Source organism: Carcharhinus amblyrhynchos, chromosome 12, assembly GCF_965287045.1.
Source record: "Carcharhinus amblyrhynchos chromosome 12, sCarAmb.v2.hapA, whole genome shotgun sequence".
Lineage (NCBI taxonomy): Eukaryota > Metazoa > Chordata > Chondrichthyes > Carcharhiniformes > Carcharhinidae > Carcharhinus > Carcharhinus amblyrhynchos.
The window spans coordinates 57,148,085-57,170,088 of record NC_137335.1 but is presented as its reverse complement, the minus strand read 5'-3'; the positions used below and the strand labels follow the sequence as shown (position 1 = coordinate 57,170,088).

General features: G+C 39.2%; 1 protein-coding gene across 1 annotated transcript; it reads left to right on the top strand.

Annotated features, from left to right (window-relative positions):
* The first annotated feature begins 8,646 nt into the window (after window positions 1-8,646).
* On the top strand, window positions 8,647-20,468 carry mrps10 (mitochondrial ribosomal protein S10). Its single transcript, XM_080200580.1, has 7 exons — window positions 8,647-8,704; window positions 10,378-10,433; window positions 13,035-13,104; window positions 15,521-15,660; window positions 16,674-16,782; window positions 17,357-17,446; window positions 17,540-20,468. The coding sequence occupies exons 1-7, from the start codon at window positions 8,669-8,671 to the stop codon at window positions 17,624-17,626; spliced, it is 588 nt and encodes a 195-aa protein (XP_080056706.1). The 5' UTR covers window positions 8,647-8,668; the 3' UTR covers window positions 17,627-20,468.
* The last annotated feature ends 1,536 nt before the right edge of the window (window positions 20,469-22,004 follow it).

Genomic DNA, 22,004 nt, shown 5'->3' with positions numbered 1-22,004 from the left:
AAAGAGTTCAAATATGCAAGAATGTGCTCGCAACCTATTGACTAAGTTCCTCAAAACTAATTGGAGTATAAAATGACATGATAGAAAGTTTCCTAGGGTCCTACTCACCCTAAAAGAGACAATTATTAGACTAATAGCTCCTAGATGGCAGGTCTCCTCCCCCCATACCAAACTTTTAAAATATTTCTTCCATAACTTTGCTAAGTTATAACTGTTCCCTTGTGTAAATAAATTTAGCAGCTACTGCATCATAAGAGATTTGCACACAGTTAGGACTATTGAAAGGCACAGAGGCTATTCAGCCCATTGTGTCTGTGCGAGCAGAGAAAAACAACTAGCCACTCATTTTAATTCCACTTTCCAACACCTGGTCATAGCTATGCAGGTTACAGCACTTCACTTGCAGACGTAAAATTGTTCATTTTGGAAAGGGGTTCCTTTTAAATGAGTTGAACATTTCCACCTCAGCTAGTAATTCAGGCAGTGGATTCCAGATGTTGATGGCAAACAAACAACCCTAGTCTATCTAGTCTTTCCAGGGCAATTATTGTCCTTCCTGTCATGCAGTGACCAGAACTGTGCGTACAATTCCAGTTGTGGCCTAACCAGTATTTTATACAAAAAGAGAAAATGTTGGAAAATCTCAGCAGGTCTGACAGCAGCTGTGGGGAAAGAATAGAGCCAACATTTCGAGTCTAGAAAATGACGAAGGGTCATCTAGACTCAATATTGGCTCTGTTCTCTCCCCGCAGACCTGCTCAGGTTTTCCAGCATTTTCTGTTTTTGTTTCAGATTCCAGCATCTGCAGTATTTTGCTTTTATCTCAGCATTTTATACAGTTCAGCACACATCCCTGTTTTTGTATTTAATATAGAAATATCCAATGAAAGAAAGCATTCTATAAGCTTTCTTTAACACTTATCCACCTGTCCTGCCACCTTCAAGGCATTTAGGCGTACACTCCAAGATCTCTCACTTCCTTTACCCCTCTTGATATCTGTTTCTTGAATATCCCCTTAGACGCAAGAAGTGGGAATAGCAGTGGGCTGTTCGGCCTCTCAAACCTCCTCTAGCATTCAGTAGGATTACCGCTGATCGATATTCCTCATGTCCACTTTCCTGCTCTTTCCCCATAACCCTTGATTTTGTGACCGATCAAACATCTATCTAGCTCAACCTTAAATATACACAAGGACTCTGCTCCCACAGCTCGTGGTGGCAAGGAGTTCCAAAGAAACGCAATCCTTTGAGAAAAGAAATTGGTCCTCATGTCAATCTTAAATTGCTGGTCCTTTATTTTGAGACTCTGCCCTCTGGTCTTGGACTTACCAACAAAGGGAAACATGTTAAGCACTTATCCTGTCAAGTCCCTTAAGAATCCTACATGTTTAAATGAGATCACATCTCACTCTTATAAATTCCAATAAGCCTCAATGAAATAGCTTCCTTTAAGTGAGGGGATCAAAACCGCTCACAGTATCTTGTACAGCAAGATTTCCCTACCCCTATACTCTAAGCCTCTTAAGGTCAACATTCCATTAGCCTTCCTATTACATGCTGCACCTGTGCACCAATTTTCTTTCATGCACAAGTACCCCCCCAAGCGTTGTAGCTTTTATAATTTTGCTCCATGCAAATAATACTGTTCTTTTGTTCCCCTTTCCAAAATGAACAACTTTACATTTCCCCACATTATACTCCATTTGCCAACATACTTTGTTTTCCCTCCCTAAATGCATTACGTCACACTTTTCTGCATTGAATTCCATTTGCCTCTTTTCTGTCTATTGATATTCTGGTGACAACAGATTTGGACTCAGTAGCTATGTCAGCTGAAGCAGCAATAAAATTGATGCGTCCTTGGCTTAGGGAAGCAAGTTGAGATTTCCATTCAATGTCTCCTGTTGGAACATTCAAAACTATATTCACAGAATGAATTCAGGGTTGGTCTCAAATGCCCTTTATCCTTGAATACTTCCTTGACATTTGAGGCAAGATAGTGCTCATTGACTTTGGGGGTCCTAGTGTCAGGACCAAATAGGGGTCCCAAGTCCACAGTTGCTGCAGTGATGTTCCCAGAAGCAGCCTCATTATTGGCTGATTAAGAAAGTGGGTGCACTCTGATATTACCAGCCTAATCAGAAGGTCAACAGTTCTGAAGCTTTAGCAACCTCACTGGGAGAGGAGAGTGCTACTGAGGCACATAGGAGATGGAGGGTCAGTTTCCCCAAATAAAATTTTGAAGGAGTCAAGCTGACAAGCTCCTTGGATTGGAAGCAAAATCTCTTTAGCATTGTTTGTTGGCACCGCTGTTAAAGCACTGTCACAGGTAGGCTGTCTCACTGTTTCCAATGCCTTCACATCTTTCCTGCAGCGCAATGCCTAGATGCAATACTAGTGTCTTATACAAGTGTTAATAAAATTTAGGATAGTACATGCTTTAATTGTTCTCTCAACATGCCTCGCTGACTGACTTCAATGAATCATGCACAAATACACTCCGATCCCTCTAATAATCTAACAGCTCCTTTAGAATTTGCACTTTATTTTATGTTGACCTAAATGACCCCTAATCAGGGACTTAAACATACAGCTTGACTGATTGCCTCTATTGAACAGGTAGTCAGTCCACATGCTGGCCTGTCCCTAGGACACATCCTTGATAGCAATAATGCTTTGGGGAACCCTTCCTATAAGGCCTGAAAAATTCAACCCATGCTCCTTGGACTGGTGTGTAAGAATGGCTATTGAGTAGGTACCGTGCACACGCATTCGATCCCAACAGGAGTCAGTAAATTAAGGGAGGAAAATGAAGATAGTGATATCCAAGAAGCATCTGTTTGCTGTTTTGTGTATTTGATGTACAAGTAATATTAGAGAATTTTAGATGAATGTTTTTTCAAGCAAATTTACATCTATGGGAACATCGCTTCAATATACAGAAGAATTAGGTAAGGGAAAATGCACTTCCTAAATAAAGAATCCAGCTAGTGCTGCCATCTGATTCAGATGCAACCAAAGGAAGGGAAAATGCACCAAATCATTTAGAATGGCCATTGTTTATGCAGATTCAATAAGATTGTGGCTGATCTTTTTATCAACTCAGTTCCATTTACCCGCCTGCTACCCTTAATTTCTTTGCGGTTCAAAAATCTATCTTTGCCTTAAAAACATTAAACAAAGTAGCCTTAATTGCTTTATTGGGCAGGGAATTCCAGATTCACAACTTTTTGGGTAAAGAAGTTCCTGCTCAATTCAGTTCTTAATCTGCTTCCCCTTTTTTTGATGCTATGCCCCCTAGTTCTAGTTTCACCTGCCAGTGGAAACAACCTCCCTACTTATATTCCCTTCATAATTTTATATGTTCCTATAAGATCCCCTATCCTCCTCCTAAATTCCAATGAGTAAAGTCCAAGTCTCTGCCATAAGCCAATCCTCTTGTAGCATGCCTATATATTTTTTAAAGCCCCCTATCTAATGTTACACAAGTCATTTAAAAATGAGGGTAGCAATCTCATCTCCAACTCCTGCAGCATCCAGAGCAGAAGAGGACAGAACACTCTCACAGGCTTCCACAAAAACTCTTTGAAATCAAGCACAAGAATAACTTCTTGCAGTTGTTCTTCATGACAAAATGTTTTGACTTGGGACTTTGTTCATAAGTATGCTTCCCATACCCAAAGTTTAGGTTGAAAAAACCTTGTGCACTGTAAATACCTTGTTCCTTCTTGGCCCAACCCCAAACATCTATTGTTGTTGAAACGGGGACGTGAGATATGAAGGTGCAGCTGCAACAACTGAACTTGGACAGGGACAAGAGACAGCACAGAAGGTCCAAAGTTGGATACCTTCCCTTTTTGTCCGGTGTAAACTAAAACCATACATTTCATGCTAACTTTAATCTGCCAGCTAGAAATTAGTTTTACTATGTTGTATATAATTCTCTTTACATTATTACATATTAAATAATACATCACACATCCAATGGAGAACATATTTTCTACTTTTAATATAAAAGGCATTTTAATATTCTAAATCTGAATTGAAGATTCAAATTATTTTTTGTGAATTAGTGATTCTTTAAAAACAACAATTTGCATGGATTGCGTTGGCATAGTGAGTTAGCAAATTTATTCCACCCTATGCACATTTTAACATCTGCACAAACTTAACTTCATTGTGGTGCTTCAAGGACCTTATGGGGATACCTGCAGGATAAAAGTCGGTATAATTTAACAGCTTCTACGTTAGATGTAAATAGCACACTGACACAAATGCAGGTAACAGCAGTGCCCTGAGGTTGGCCATGCTGTATTTGATCTCTGGCTAAAGTGTTCTCTGGCAACAGTTTACTAAAATGATAAACTTATCTTCTACAATGCAAATGTCATTCTCCTTAATAAACAAAGTTTTTCAGTTTGATCATTTGACTAATTTGTAATCTGATTTTAATGCTGAGCATTTGTGTTTCAGTCCATCAAGATTTACTACAGCATTTTTACATTGTCATATTTATTTTCATTATTTGTGTATTTCTCATTTATTGGGTGCTGTGTTTCTTAATTGTATTGGTTGCACTTTGAATATGACTTTTTAATTTGCTTGTAAAGAGTGATGACAATCCTTAAATGTGCACAGAACCTGTAATGTGGTAAAACCTCCCAAGGAGTTTCACAGGATCATTTGCAGAATTATTGCAGCACATGAGGCCATTCAGCCCATTGTGTCTGCACCAGCTCTCTAAATGAGCCATTAACCAAGTGCCATTCCCCAGTCTTTTCCTACGCATTCGTCCTTATCGGTTAACAGTCTAATTCCCTTTTGAATGCTTCAATAGAACCTCTACCACACTCTCAGGCACTGCAATCCAGACCTTAATCACTCATTGCTTGAAAATGTTTTTCTCGTCACTTTTGCTTCTTTTGCAAATTACTTTAAATCTGAGCCCTCGTGTTTTTGATCCTTTCACGTGTACAATTTCTCTCTATCTATTTTGTCCAGACCCCTCATAATTTTGAATATCTCTATCAAATCTTTGCCTTCTCCAAGGAAGATAGTTCAAACTTTTCTAATTTGTCTTCATAATTGAAATTCCTCATCCCTGAAACCATTGTCATGAATCTTTGCTGCACTCTTTCCAATGTCTTCAGATCTTTCCTGCAGTGCAATGCCTAGAACTAGATGCAATACTCCAGCTGAGGCTGAAATGTCTTATACAAACCTTAATAAAGTTTAGGATAGTACATGCTTTAATTGCTGTCTTAACCTGCATGGCTGCATTCAATGAATCAACAAATACACCCAGATCCCTCTAATAATCTAACAGCTCCTTTAAAATTTACACTTTATTTTTTATAGATCTCTGCACATTTCTCCAGAGTGAACTTCACTTGCCACTTGTCTACCTATTCCACCAACCAGTCTGTGTCCTTCTGAAGTTCTGCTGTATCCTCCCCGCAGTTCATAATACTTCCAAGTTTCATGCCATACGCATTTGTATCATAATTTTAAAATTATGACCTGTACATCAAGGTCTAGATCATTAATATGCATCAGGAAACGTAAGAGTCACAACACTGACCCCCTGGGGAACTTTACTATAAATGTTCCTCCAGCCCAAAAAAATCCATTAGTGATTAATATCTTTATTTGTCACTCAGCCAATTTTATATCCATGTTGCTACTGCCCCTTTTGTTCCATGAGCTTCAACTTTGCTCACAAGTATGCTGTGAGGCACAGTGCCAAATGTCTTTTGGAAGTCCATGTACAACACATCAACAGTTTTGTCCTCATTTATTACCTGTTCAGAAAACTCCAAGTAAAAGCTCCCTTAGGAAATCAATGTTGGATTTTCTTAATTAACCTGCATTTGTTCATGTAACTATTAATTTTGTACAGTTATTGTTTCTAGAAGCTCCTCAACTACTGAATTTAAACTGAATGCCCTGTAGTTTCTGGGCTTATGTTTATACCTTTTTAAAATATGGGTGCAACATTTGCAAATTTCCAGTTGTCCAGCACCACCTCTGAGACTGAAGAAGATTGAATAATTATGGCCACTGTCTCCATAATTTCACTGTCATTTCTTTCAGTATCCTTGGATGCATCTCATTTGGTCCTGGTGTTTTATCATCTTTGTATTGACAGCCTATCTAAAAAGTCCTACTCAATTTTAAAACTTCTAGTGTATTAATTCCTCTTTCATCATGACCTGAGTAACATCTGCCTTCTTGGTAAATTACCCCTGCCTCCATGCATAAATCCCCTTTGGGTTACTGCTTAACCCTACTGCTCCTTTTACTATTTATATGAGTGTAAAAAAAACTTTGTTGGCTTCCAATCTCATTTCATACTTCCTCTTTGCCTTTTCAAGTCCTCTTTAAACCTTCTGTGTTCAGTTTTGTTCTCCATTGTATTACCCATAAGAAATCTGTCTTCATCTTAATCGCAATCTCTTTTTGCCACCCAGGGAACTCTGGATTTACCTGCCCTTTCTTGTATTACTCTTTAAGGTAAAACACTTCAACTGTGCCCAAACAATCTCTTCTTTGAAGGTGGCCCATTGTTCACCTACTGATTTTCATACCAATATTTGATTCCAATTTATTTGGTCCAGATCCATTCTTACCCTGTTGAAGTTGGCTTTCTATTTTTGATTGTTCTTTGTCCTTTTCCATAGTAAATCTTAAGCTATCAGAACAAAAGTAGACCATTCGACCCATTAGGTCTGCTCCACCATTGATATATGATAATCCCCCAACTCCACTTCCCCCCCTTTCCCCAAATCCCTTGATTCCCTTACTGATTTAAAATCTGTCCATCTCCACCTTGAATATAGAACCCAGTCTCTCCAATCCTCTGCATTAAAGAATTCCACAGATTCACTAGCCTCTGAGGGAAGAAATTCCACAGGCGGCTCAGGTATTATTTCAGAGAGTATCATGTTGGTGGTTCTGTTGTATAATTTAGTGCTAGCTCCTCAAACATTCTATTGCAGAACCTCTCTTGCCATTCAGCATATGTCCTTGGTACCTACGTGGACCAGGAAAACCAGATCCTCTCCCTCCCACTGTAAGTTCATCTCCAGTCCAGACCAAATGTCTTGAACCAACCTGGCACTGGAGAGGCCTCTGATCTTCGGATAAGCATTCTTCACGACACACGACAGCGCAGAGTCACTGAGCAGAGACTGATAGTCAAGTTTCGCACACGTGGGGACGATCTCCACCAGGATCTTGGGGTCGTATCACACAATCTATAACCCCCACAACTTGCCTGGACTTGCAGAATCTCACTAACTCTCCTGTCTGGAGACAATACACATCTCTTAACCTATGTTTAATGCTCTCTCCAGTCACATTGTCTGTACCTTTAACACTTGATTAGCTGTAAAGACTCTCATTCTAATCATTATTCTGTAAATTGAGTTTGTGACTTTATATGCCCTGTTTGTGAACAGAACTCCCACTTACCTGACGAAGGAGCAATGCTCCGAAAGCTAGTGGATCTTGCTGCGAAATAAACCTGTTGGACTTTAACCTGGTGTTGCAGAGAATAGTGTCAAATGCCACTGCTCTACTATCACTAAATTCTTATATCCTCCCCCCACTTGAATAGTTTCCTGTACCACAGTGCTAGGGCAAGTCAGTTCATCTACCTTGTGGCTCCGATTCTCATCCAAACAAGCTGCGAGAACCTTAAACCTGGTGGTTAATTGCAGAGGCCAATACTCCTGCCATCTGGATCCCAATTATCTGCCTCAGCTGCAGTCAAACCCCGTCCCTGATCATTTTGCAAACCAAAAGAACCTAACTGGTGTGACTGCCTCCTGAAACAAAGCGTCCAGGTAACTCTCCTTCCCTAATGTGTCAGTGGCTGCAGTTCAGTCTCTGGCTCAATGACTCTGATGTGGAGATGCTGGCATTGGACTTGGGTAAACACAGTAAGAAGTCTCTCAACACCAGGTTAAAGTCCAACCAATTTATTTGATAGTAAACTCACAAGCTTTATAGCAAGCTATATATAGAGTTGTTATATGCTCTGTCTGAGGCCTGAACTCTCCATTCACCTGACGAAGGGGCAAACCCCGAAAGCTTGTGAGTTTACTATCAAATAAATTGGTTGAACTCAGTGACTCTGAGCCAAAGTCCCTCAAGTTGCAACCACCTTCTATTGCATGAGCCATTCCGGGATCTTCTGACCTCTGCCGTAACTTCACCAGGTTCTACGTTTCAGATCATGTATGATATTGTGGCAAATTCTATGAGAATGAGTAATGGTAAGAGGAGATGGACTGCCAGTTGGGCCAAAACAATTGCAAGAGATATTGGGTTATACAATGTAGTCTTATAGGTTAGCTGGAAGATTGATCTCTGATTATCAGTCGTTAGTCGAAGTACAGTTGGATATAATTATTGTTATATAAAAGTAGACAGATTAGATAGAGATTCAGGATCTTGTTCAGGTGTATTTCCTTTTTTTGAGTTGCTGCTGTTGTCTTTCTGCCAATTACAGTGAGGATCTGTGGGGCTTTCATTCACACCTTCTGATGACAGCCATTAGCTCTCTCTTCCCACACACATCATTTCCCAGCACTTCCTGTTGTCCTCTCGGCAACCCGGAAGTGGTGCCCAGGTGACCCGGAAGTTAGCTGGTGCTGTGACCAAGATGGCGGCGGCCGGTTTCCTCAGGCGGCTGCTCCAGGTGAGGCTTCGCCGTTTTCACACATTCTGCTTCTCCCAGCCGGCCATTCTGCGGGTGTTTGGGATAATTTCACCCTCTCCATGATTGCCCCTTACCTAGGGAACCGTCACTCGCTTCAGACGCCGCCCGGGACGCTGACTGAGACACTTGAGACTTAACATCCAATCCGTTCAGAGTGTGAAACAGTGGTGCAGTTTTCAACCTCCACTTTCCCGCTTCGTTTCCAGATCCCAACATCCAACCCGTACTTACAATATTGACATTTGATTTGATTTATTACTGTCACATGTATTAGTGTACAGTGAAAAGTGTTGTTTCTTGTGCGCTATACATACAAAGCATACCCTTCATAGAGCAGGAAAGGAGAAAATGCAGAATGTAGTGTTACAGTCATAGCTAGGGTGTAGTTAAAAATCAACATAAAGTAGGTCCACTCAAAAATCTGGTGGCAGCAGGGAGGAAGTTGTTCTCGAGTCTGTTAGTTTGTAACCTCAGACTTTTATCTTTTTCCCGATGGTAGAAGTTAGGCAGTGTATTTCACAACTTTACCATTTATTTCTCCTGCTGTTGGCTGTAAATCTCAGACTTTTAATCTTCGATCTATGTTTCCTCATTGTCGAATTCCCAGTCATTGGAACTAAATGCTGCACTCCTCTGCTTCATCTACTTTTTTAAAATTCAGCTGTGGGACATGGACATCACTGGCGGGCCAGCATTTAGAATCATAGAATCCCTACAGTACATAAAGAGGCCATTCGGCCCATCGAGTCTGCACCGACCACAATCCCACCTAAGCCCTACCCCCATATCTCTACGTATTTACCCACTAATCCCCTAACGTACGCATCTCAGGACATTGAGGGCAATTTTAGCATGGCCAATCAACCTAACCCGCACATCTTTGGACTGTGGGAGAAAACCGGAGTACCCGGAGGAAACCCACACAGATACGAGGAGAATGTGCAAACTCCACACAGACAATGACCCAAGCCGAGAATCGAACCCAGGTCCCTGGAGTCGTGAAGCAGCAGTGCTAACCACTGCGCTACCATGCCGTATTGCCTGTAAATGAAAAGAGATGCTGAAAAATATCATCTTCACTTTAAGTTCCTGCACCTTATTACATGCATTTAAAGTTCCTTGTATGCTCATTTTGAAATTCCTCTGATCTTATCCTAGCAGTACTTCCTTCCTCTGGCAAAGTTCTCTACTCTGTCATCAGCATTAGGGTTAGGGTTAACCCATCAATCCAAATCAACCAATCTTGCACCCTGGAACTCCCTTCATAAATCATTCCACCTTACTACTTCTATCATTGCTTTCAAGTCTACTTAAAAATTCTCGCTTTCAAGGGCATTGATGGTTCCTGCGACTTCTGCTTTGTGCTTCGCATTCACTATTTCCTCACTTCCTTTACCATTCCCAAAAAATGTCCTTTTGCCTTGAAATGTCAATCATTTAAAAGGCTTTCAGTTTGTTATAACTTCATCTCTCTTGAATGTCCTTATCAGGAAGTAATGTAACATTCCTGGAGGTCCTGTAGCAACTTCAGTTATGCCAGAAGAAAGATATTTTGGGATCTTAATAGCTCAGTTTTCTTTTGAATGATAATGCTACATATTCAAAAAAAAAATGTTCAATACTTCAAAAAAATCATACTCTTTGATTTTCAGGTTAATCGAATTCCAGTTTTGAATTATGCCAGCCATGGTATAACAATACACTCTTGGTAAGTTCAAAGATGTTAACTGACTTCATTAAGAATATTTCCTATCAATTTGCCTTTCAAAAATTAAAGAATCTTTAAGGTGTATCTATACAATAACTGTGCAAAGTGGTACCATATAGAGTAATTGGAGCTCAAGAGCTGTCAGAGCAAATTCAGAGACTGCAGGACACAGTTCTAAAGTGGTTTGCTCTTGAGATTCCTTCATATCCTCACCAACATTTCATTTATGGTGTATTGCTCTACAAGTCTAAATTAAAATTCTAATCTTAAATTTGTTTTTGCTGGATATGGTTATATGCACAATTGGCATTATGACAATTGATTTGAAGGAATCGCTGTGCACAACGTATAAGGAAACTTAAGTAAATGCAGAAATGACACTCAGATGTGTCTTGTATTAATCATTTTCCTGCTGTTTCTAACTAAGCTCCATCATACCTACATTGTCAAACAAATTAGTAGAAATAAAATATGTAATATAATTGTTTTAAGGGAGTCCTAATTACGAATGTTCCTTCATGAAATAGTAACACTTCAATCTGCATCTGTGGAGTAATTTGAACTCAGCCAGCCCTAATGATGCTGGATACAACTATCGCATATTAATGTTGCCAAGCACAAGAAATACCAGTGGTGTGTGCAATAATCAGGTTCATTTGTATTACTATTTATTCATTGTGAACTTGTTAAGTTTGCTGATCCAGATAAGCTTCTGTTCAATGCTGAATCCCAGGATGTTGATAATGGGGTAACATGACCATAGTAATGCCATTGAAGGTCATGGTATTGGATTGAACCTCTTATTGTTGAAGCAGAAAGTCAAAATACTGTGGATGCTGGAATCTGAAACAAATCAGCTCTGACGAAGGGGCATCTCGACTCAACGTTGGGTTTATTCTCTCCCCACAGATGCTGTCAGACCTGTGAGATTTTCCACCGTTTTCTGTTTTGGCTCTTATTATTGAAGATGGTTATTTAGACAAGAATTATGTGGTGTGAATCATATCTGTTGGTCAAGATTGGATATTGTCCTGTTCCTCTGGAGGCTGGGCCGCGTCATTATAGCAGGGATTGTGAATGAACGTGCAAATGTCAATTAACAGGCTTTTATGTAACCTATACAGTTACCCTTCTGTCATTCATAGTTAAGCAACATCAACTCGCATTATATAGAACTTTTAATGTACTAAAATGTTGCAAGGAGTGTAATCAGACAAAAACTGAGACTAAGCCACAGAAGAGAGGCATTTGGAAAGGTGACCAGAAGTGTGGTCAAAATGGTTGATTTTAATGGAAGGGAGGCAGAGAGGTTTGAGTCCAGAGGGCCCCAGCAGCACTGATGAAGTAAAGGAAATGAGGGGAGTACATTAAGACAGAGTTGGAGAAATACCTGGTTTTCAGAGAGTTGTAGACTTGGACTTACAGGTGAGGCCATGGGAGAATTTAAACCCAAATATGAGAATTTTAACATTGAGTTATTGTTGGACTGGGAGCAAATGTAGATTAATGAGCACAAATGTAATGCATGCCTTTGTACGAGTTAGAATACAGACAGCAGAGTTTTGGGTGAACTCAGTTTATGTAGGATGGAAAATGTGTAGCCAGCCAGAAGAGTGTTGAAGTATTTGAGTTTGGAGATTGGTTACATTAGCTGATGAGCTGATATAGGGGCAGAGATGAGTGTTTTTCTGTCAGTGGCAGTTAGAGAAGGAAAGAATGTTGGTTGGAAAGCTCAGGTTTAAGGTAATCTGATTCAGCCTGAGACGGTGATCAGAGAGAAGGGTGGAATTGGTGGTTTAGGCACAGGAGTTTGTTGTACGCACCAAAGACAATAGCTTTTGTCAACCAATGCTTAACTGGAAGAAATTTTGGCTCATCCAAGACTGGATGTTGGTAAGCTGTCAGACAATATGGAGGCAGTGGATGTGTAATGAAAGAGGGAGTTAAGCCTGGTTTGGGACAAGGAAGTAAAAGGTTGGGAAATAGTGAAGGGACTTGTCGAACATTATAATCAATCCACATTTTTTCTAACGAAGACAAAGTTCAATAAATAGTCTCACAACACCAGGTTGAAGTCCAACAGGTTTATTTGGTAGCATGAGCTTTCAAAGAGCAGTTCCTTCATCAGCTAAGTGCCTCATCTGATGAAGGAGCAGTACTCAAAGCTTGTGCTACCAAATAAACCTGTTGGACTTTAACCTGGTGTTGTGAGACTACTTACTGTGCCTACCCTAGTCCAATGCTGGCAATTCCACATCAAGACAAAATTATTAGGGAAATCTACAAGTTGGAGCAGACCACAGAAGGAAAAAGTTAAAACAAATGATAAAGAGTTGCACAATTCAAGCCAGGTGTAAATTCATCTTTTAACTTTTTAAATGGTTTTTGCAACTATAATTCACATTTCTGTTTTCTGTTCTCATCTTTCTTATGGATGCATCACAATGATAAAATATCATATTTCAGCTCACCCTCTGGGAACCCACCAATTCCACAATGCCTTCTACTTGTTAATTGTCAAACTAGGAAAGCCGTATTTTAGCTTTTTGGAAAATTCAGTTGCACTGCATCATTATATAAAGTATTTTTGCTTCACTGCAGTAAAAGACCAACATTGCCACTGTCAGCAAGGATCCATCTGGGGTCTCCACACTATATCACAGCTCCCCTGGTAAGTTTTCTAGCATATTTCATTAATTGTTTTGGTAGCCCCCTAGTCTGTTGGGACCTGCACTGTATGTCTTCTGGTTAAATTTTCATGAAAGCTAGACTTACATTTCAGATGCAAGATTTTTATTCACTTAATTCTTCGGCAATCAGCATAGAAAATATCCAATTGTACTTTCATAGTTCTTCATATATAATTATGTACTTTTCTAAGGGCATCTTTTAGAAAATGTTGTTTGTATAAAAATATGAATGATGCTTGTCCAAATTTGTAACAGTGTATTTGTTACAACACCAAAAAGGCCAATCAGTTTGAGTTTGCATGTGAGCAAATAACACCGCAGGTAATACATTTACTCAGCCCATTCCCCTATCCTTTATCCACCTATCTAATCTGATCTTGAACGTTGAAGTTGTTCTGCAACAATCAGTAACACTGGATATGAATTTCACAGCTGCAAAACTTTATATAAGGAAGTTTCTCCAGTCCTCTATTCCAAATTACATGCATTTAATTTTGTCCCAATGACTCCTCGATCCAGTTCCCTCAATTGGAGTACTGGAATACTGTGTGCAGTTTTGGTCGCCGTATTTGTGGAAGGATATATTGGTCTTGGAGGGAGTGCAGAGAAGGTTCACTAGGCTGATACCGGAGATGAGGGCATTAGCCTATGAGGAGAGATTGAATAGACTGGGTCTGTACTTGTTGGAGTTTAGAAGGCTGAGGGGGGATCTTATAGAGACATATAAGATAATGAAGGGGATAGATAGGGTAGAGGTAGAGAGATTCTTCCTGCTTAGAAAGGATAGCAGAACTAGAGGGCACAGCCTCAAAATAAGGTGGGGGGGGGGGCAGTTTAGATTGGAGTTGAGGAGGAACTTCTTCACTCAAAGGGTTGTGAGTCTCTGGAATTCTCTGCCCATAGAAGTGGTGGGGGCTACCTCGCTGAATATATTTAAGTCATGGGTAGATAGGTTTCTGATAGACAAGGGAATTAAGGGTTATGGGGAGAAAGTGGGAAAGTGGAACTGATCCACTTCAGATCAGCCATGATCTTACTGAATGGCGGGGCAGGCTCGAAGGGCTAGATGGCCTCCTCCTGCTCCTATTTCTTATGTTCTTAATTATTGCAATTAGTCTGCTTTTGTCCCATCCTTCCATAATTTTAAAGGACGGCATGGTGGCACAGTGGTTAGCACTGCTATCTCACAAGGTTTGATTCCTGGCTTGGATGACTGTGTGTGTGGAGTTTGCATATTCTCCTTGTATCTGCGTGGGTTTCTCTGGGTGCTCCAGTTTTCTCCCACAATCCAAAGATATGCAGGTTAGGTTGATCAGACGTGATAAATTGACCATAGTTTCGGGAGGAATTAGCAGTGTAAATATGTGGGATAAGGTGGGATTGTTGTCGGTGCAGGCTCAATGTGCCAAATGGCTTCTTTCTGTACTGCAAAGATTCTTTGATTCTAAACACACCCAAAGTTCTAACAAAAAGGACCTTTTTTCAAGTATTCGTATTTATATTTTCTCCTACTAACCAGAAAATATAGGTTCAGAATTACTGCTTTGCTTTTATATTTAATATTTCTGAGGATAAAGTTTTCTTATCAACCTGAAATGCTGCTTTAACATCCTGTGAATCTTTATCCCTATTGCTCCATCTTATCACTATCCCTTTTCAGTTTCTGAATTTGGAATCATCTGCAAATTTCAATTCCATTCCCTCTAAATCTGTATCCAAATCATAGACCTATACAAAGACCAGGAGCAGATTATCTTAAGAGGCAGAATCATTTTTAGTAACAGGAAGTCGTCAGTAGTTTACTGGAAATCTTTTAAAAAAAATGTGCAGTCAAGCTGGCAGATGTACATTAAGAAATCTTTATTTGTAGGTTTTTAATAAAACTCAATTGATGCTTCAAAATCAACATGTCAGTCAAGCAGATATTCATGCAGTTCTGAAGGGTCCTGCATTGTTAGGGGTATCATCTTTCAGATAAGGTACTATTATACTGATGGCTTGTCTCCCTGTTTGAGATTGATATTTTCTGAGAAAGAGCTGATATCTTGGGCAAAGTTAATTTCTCAGCCAAATAGGTGAACTGTCTTTTATTTGTTGGAGTCTTGATCAATGCACTTGCCTAAAAACAGTGACTTCAAAAGTAATTAATTGACTGTGATTAATTTAAAATTGTTCTGCAATGTGAATTGTGCTCTATGAAACTCTTTCTTCTAAGTAATAGATGGGAAGGCTAGGTTAAAACATTATCCAGTTATTTTTTATTTGCTTTAGTGTTTATGAATGGTGTAAATTGGAATAGTTGGCTGCTTTGAAACTTGAGAATTTTTCATTTTAAAGAATATATCTCGGCAATAAGTAATTTTGTTTGTCATGCTTTATGAATTTATGTTAATGCAGGCAGAAGTAACAGATGAGCCAGATACATTGTACAAGAGGATCTTTGTTTTGGTGAAGGGCCATGATAAAACTGTACTGGATAGCTATGAGTATTTTGCCACACTTGCTGCTAAAGAGCTGAATATCACTGTTGATAAAGTGTAAGTACTTAATTGTTGTTGCAAGCAATTCCCTTGGATTTAATTTGCCAAGTGGATTCTTTTCAAAATTGGACATGTTTTCCTTTCATTCTATTGCACTGCAATGACAAAGAGAATTTCTGTGCGTTTTATCTGGTCTACATTATTAATGGCACTGTTGTATTGGAACAAATACCTCCTTCACCACATGGCCACTAAGTGTTTGGTATACAGTACATAAAATAGCAATGAAAAAATAACTCTTTAAACTTTCAGTCAATTCAGTGTTTCATTCTCATAGCAAAGTCAAATTCATGCCTACGCTACAATCTCTTACAATACTCGATGTCGTGTTCATATCATTTTCGTTCCATCCTGAGTACCCATTTTCAGCATAGTGTAGTCACAAGCCATTTGGTTGCAGACTAAAGTTGTCTCACAACTATGCAGCTCAGATCAAAAGCTCAGCAAAGTGAGGGTTAAACCATTTTGTGGTTTCAAGTGTCACAAACATAAAATATAAACACAAATTATACATCTGGTGTTCAAATGTGGAGGTTATTTTCATTCAAGTAAGTTGATTATTTCCCTTTACATTTAGTATAATTCACATTTTACCCTGACCCAATGAACCAGTGACGAAAAAAAGAAAGATGTGTTTTATACAAAATAATTCCTATGCAATTTGCCAAATCTCATGCTGGAACTTTGATTGAAAATCAGTGGAAACCATGGAGAATGGCTATGTGTGTGATTAGCTGTTTTTTCATACGTTCTACTGATTACATTGGCAAATCTGCCACGAAACTCTAAGTATATCAGTTTTGCCTGCATTGTTATTGGTTTTTACTTTTTTCTAGTTTTCCCCACCCTCCCCTACAGAACATATCTTTGCAACAACATTGAAACCTGTTGTTTTGATTTTTATATACAGCCTTGGAACATTGCACTTGTAAAAATCAATAAAAGAAAATTTTATGTCCTGCGGTTTTAAATAACATTTTGTGAAGTGAATCTAATTTAACTATTTTTAGGTATGAGCCTACAAGGAAAATTGATAGAATGACACTTCTCAAATCTGTTCACATTTTCAAGAAGCACAGAGTTCAATATGAGATGAGAACATACTACAGATGCATAGAGGCAAGTAGAAGGCGAAACATCAGCTAGAAAGTTAGGGTAGAGTGGATATCTTACTATAAACTTTCAGCTTATTCGACAAAAAAATTCTAGATACGTGAAGAGATTATGAGAATGGATTGGCTAAATGAAAGTGTTGATTAATTTATTGATTTAAAATAGTGAGATCCAGTACATTCTGTCAAGTTAACAAAAATTAATATATTTTGTCACATAGACCCATTATATACTTCATTAATAAACTTTTTATTTGCCAATGAATCGACTTGCTTTTGTCAATGTTTTCCCCGTGTCAAATGATCAGTATTTGTTGCCTTTTGTTAATGAATTCTGCACAGTTCATGGCAGTTCTTGAAGGAACAGTTCATTTGTATACTTGCATACTGTTGATCGATGAGCTTCTCTCAATTTGAGTCACTTTACAAATCCTCAAATTGAAAGAAAAAAAACTTTACTGGTACCTAATTTTTTTTGTGGGGATACAACTGAATTGTTAAATTGAGAGCAGTTTAGAAATCTGTGCTTGTTGTATGATTGAATTCAGGCTTACTTTTAATAGTTATGCGCTATCTACTAGATCAAACATCTGACTGGGAGCACTGCTAATGTCTACTTGGAATATATCCAACGCAATCTTCCAGAAGGGCTTGCTATGGAGGTGACCAAGGTCAGTCTTGTGTTGGTATTTGTACAAGTTAATCTAACAAATTATGTCTGACACATATGCCTGTAATGCATTAAACTATTCTTGCCTTTTCAGACCATGTTAGAAAAGCTACCAGAACATATTAAGGAACCTGTTTGGAGCATGCATTCTCCTAAAAATGAAGGAAAACCAGACATTTAAAGTCAATGAACATTCTCAATGGAACTGCTTATGCTATTTATTTTAAATTAAATAGCTCACTCCTCTTGTAAAATTGTTTTACCTTTGTGTTGGATTATCCAGGCTGCATACCCGATAATCAGAAAAATATAAAACTTACCACTTCACTGCACTTGCAGGCCGCACCCTCAAATGTGTCAAAATTTGGGTTAAACTACTAAATAAAGCAAAAGGTGGAGCTACTAAAATATAAACACTTGTAATAGATTGGAAATTAATGAAATTTTTAACATCTTCAAATAATCTGAATTAGAGATAACTAAAACCCAACAATTACAGTTTTTTGTAACTAAGGTAATGTAGACAATAGCTTAGGAGAGGATGAGAGATCAGGAATGGGAGACATGGGCTAAGCCAACCTTGCTGACTGCCTGTATGAGGCACAGGCTGCTGCTATCTAAGTATTATAAAAGCAGAATTTCTGCCTCATCTCCAATGTGTTATAAATAAATACTGGGTCAATTATTAATTCTGTTTTGGTTAATCTGGTTTTATGTTAATAGCGAACTCTGTGTAACTATGGAAATTACCTTATTGACATAACTCTTAACAAAATTAGGCAAACAATAAGGAGGAACGGAATGGACTTAGCCAAGACAGGTGCCAAATAAACTTAATATAGAAATAGGCAAGACTAAAGCACTTGGGATAGGGTGAAGTGTATTTGGATGGATAGAAAACTGTTTGGCAGAAAGGAAACAAAGAGTAGAAATTAATGGGTTCTCTTCAAATTGGCAGTCAGTAACTAGTGGGGTGCCACAGGGATCAGTTCTGGGACCCCAGCTATTCACAACATAAATGATTTGGAAGAGGGAACAAAATGTAGCATCTCAAAGTTGGGTGGGAGGGTGAACTGTGACGAGGATGCAGAAATCCTTCATGATCTGGACAGATTGGGTAAGTGGGCAAATCAATGGCAAGTCAATAATTTAGATAAATGTGAGGTTATTCACCTTGGAAGCAAAAACAAGAAGGCGGATTACTATCTGAATGCTGCAGAAAGGGAGAGGGGAGTGCAGTGGAACCTGGGTGTCCTTGTGCACTAGTTGTGAAGGTAAGCATGCAGGTGCTGCCGGCAGCAAAGAAGGCAAATAGTATGTCGGCCTTCATTGGGAGAGGTTTCGACAAAAGGGAACAGGGATGCAATGTTGCACTTATATAGGGCCTTGGTGAAGCCAAGAACCAGGAGTCACAGTCTGAGGATTCGGGGTAGACGATTTAGGACAGGTGAGGAGATGTTTCTTCACTCAGAGTGGTGAGCCTGTGGAATTCGTTACCACAGGAAATAGTTAATGCCAGAACATTGAATGTATTCAAGAGGCAGTGGAATCACAAGTTACGGGGAGAAAGCAAAATTAGGCAATTGAATTAGACAATCAGCCATGATTGTGCTGAATGGCGGAGGAAGCTCGAAGGCCTGCTCCTATCTTCTATGTTTCTATATGAGGTAATGCATTTTGATAGAAAAACCAAGAAAAAGGAGTGTACGTTCAATGGAAGATGCTGAAGGGTGGGATTAGCAAAGACAGAAGCTCAAATATGTAATTTCCTGAAAATGCAAATGCAAAGAGATAAACCATAAAAAATAGTATTTTCAGTATTATAAATAAGAGCACAGAACACCTAAAGAGGTACTGATACACTTGTGCAAGGCAATGGCTAAGCTAAAATGACAGAACTGTTAGTGTGAATTAATTTGAAAGAATCACTCAACGCCTGGGTCTGTTCCAATTGTCAAACAGTTTATTAAGCTCTTCCGCCAGCGGGAAGATGTCATGCATCAGAACCATATGCATCTCCACTGAACAAGAAAATCATCACTTCTACAGTCACTCAGCCCATTCCGGCTGGACACAATCCAATCATAATAGTTATAGATTACATGCATTATACATTAATCCAATATTGGCAGATAGCCATGATGGGGATGCGCGATCTGTTCATGTCTTGCACCAGATAGCTTGGAGGCAAGTTGCAGGCCCATCACTACCAGCCTTGGGTATGAACAATGGGACTTCCTGCTCAGCACATTCTTACCTGTTGTTTATGTTCTTTATTTGAAATAAACTATAATCTGCAAGCTATATGATAAGAACAGCTGAACTTGTGCCATTCGTTTTTAGCCAAGCTTATAGATTCCATGAAGCTTCCTGTAACAATTAGCAACCTTCCATTTTAGGTGTCTTGGTGTATTAAAAGTTACATATCCTATAGAGATGTATTCATCCAATTTGTAACTCAAAATGTACTGCAGGTGCCTCTGCTATTTTTTACTCTAACAGTCCCCCTTTCAGTAATGGACAACCCCTTGTTCCATTAATTGACCAATCATAATACCTAATCTTATATGGATATTTTGTTTATTCATTCATGGGACATGGGTGTAGCTGGCTGGCCAGCATTTATTGCTCATCTCTTGTTGCCCTTGGAGGGCAGTTTAGAGTCAACCACATTATTGTGGATCTGGAGTCACACACAGGCCAGACCAAGTAAGGACAGCAGATTTCCTTCCCTAAAGGACATTAGTGAACCAAATAAGTTTTCTGACAATCGATAATGATTTCCTGTGTGTTCTTAATTCCAGATATATTTTATTGTATACAAATTCCACCATCTGCGGTGATCTGAACCCGGGTCCCTAGAATATTAGCTAAGTTTCTGAATTAATAGTCTAGCGATAATATCACTAGGCCATCGCCTTCCCCTACCCTTTTTGGTTGCCTGGTATTCCCTGCTCGTTATGTGCTGACCAGTCAGTTTTTGGGAATTCAGGTAGTTTAAATTAAATTAATGTCTCAAATTATCTTGTCTCTGTGTCATTATTGCCTTCTGATATTCTTTGACTCCTGCTGTCACCCTTTCTCGCAGTGTGTATCATCTGCAGGATCAACATGTTAGTCCCTCTCCAGGTCAGGGCTAGTACTAGCTGAACCCTCACCAGATGTGAGAAATTACTTAAATCCAGGGTGGATTATAACATTTGTTTTCCAATCCCAGCCCTCCCACAGTTCAGACTTTGTAATTCCTGCTCCATGTCTGTCTCAAGAACTTCAATTTTGTCTTCTAAAGAGTTTGACAGACTGACCGAGCTCTCTTACTACCTCTGCTAGGTGTTCGATGGGGGCCAATTCTGACTCCTTATATTCTTGTAAATGCTCACAAAGTGGATCTGTAGCTTTCTAACATTTGGGCTTGTGCAATAGTAACCAACCGCCTTGGACTGAAATAAATATTCGGGTGGGTATGGGGCAGTGCATCATTCTGTAATGGTATGATTTCTCAGTGGTTGAGACATTGTACCTTCCTTCTCCCTCGTAATCTGAGTGGGCAGAATGTGTGGTGGTGGGGATTATTTTCAAGTCACAACCGTCAGTATAATTGAACCCATATATGTCCAGTTTCCCCTACCCCACCAGGTGAGGAGACAGTTTATGCTGCCCCGTTGCTTACACCCAGAGAGGGAAATCCCATATAATGTGTGATTTTTGCCATATTGCCCAGTTTTCTGTCAGGTGATATCGAATGTTGGAATTGTAACACACAACCCCAATGTTGTCTAGTTGGAATCAGTGGTGCAGCCCTGTTTCCGGGGTCACTATTGGAATTAGGAGAAGCACTCCCATTCCAGTAATATCACCTTTTTCAGTAGGGCATGACCTACTGAAGGGTTATCCATACTCAAAACATTGGTTCTGTTCTCTCTCCAAAGATGCTGTCAGACGTGCTGAAATTTTCCAGCATTTTTCTGTTTTTGTTTCTGATTCCAGTATCCTCAGTATTTTGCCTTTATATGACTGGGTGTACTCAGGTAAGGCCCTTCATAATACCATCTCAGCCGGGCTAAACGGGAGATATCAATCCAATCAGGTACCTCCCCCATTTGGATCGGATCCAGATTGTGCTTTCACTGTCCATAGCTCATAAACAGGACACAATTGTCTCTGTCTCAGCTTTTTTGTTTCTTTGTGTTCCCAGTCAATGCAATGATTGATAAGTCTGGGTGTGGGCCTCTAGTACGATATGCCATCCAACTATGTATTTTGTTCATCCCTTTCTTCTTGAAACAAATTTTTGATTTCCAATATTTGCCACTGAACCAAATTTAAAAGAAATACTTTGTGAAACATTGTTGATCTCAACATTTTTTTAACATTCTGACATGTTGGAAAGTTCAATTTGAATTACTGCCAATAGCAGTTGTTATCTGTCTTTGGAAAATATGTTGGTCTTTCAACTCAAATAATTTGAGTTTCTTCCAAACAGAAATTCACAGCAGTTTTAAAACAAGTGAAGGTTCGTTTCCTAATCAAACTAATGCTACAACTTTTCCCCTAGAGAA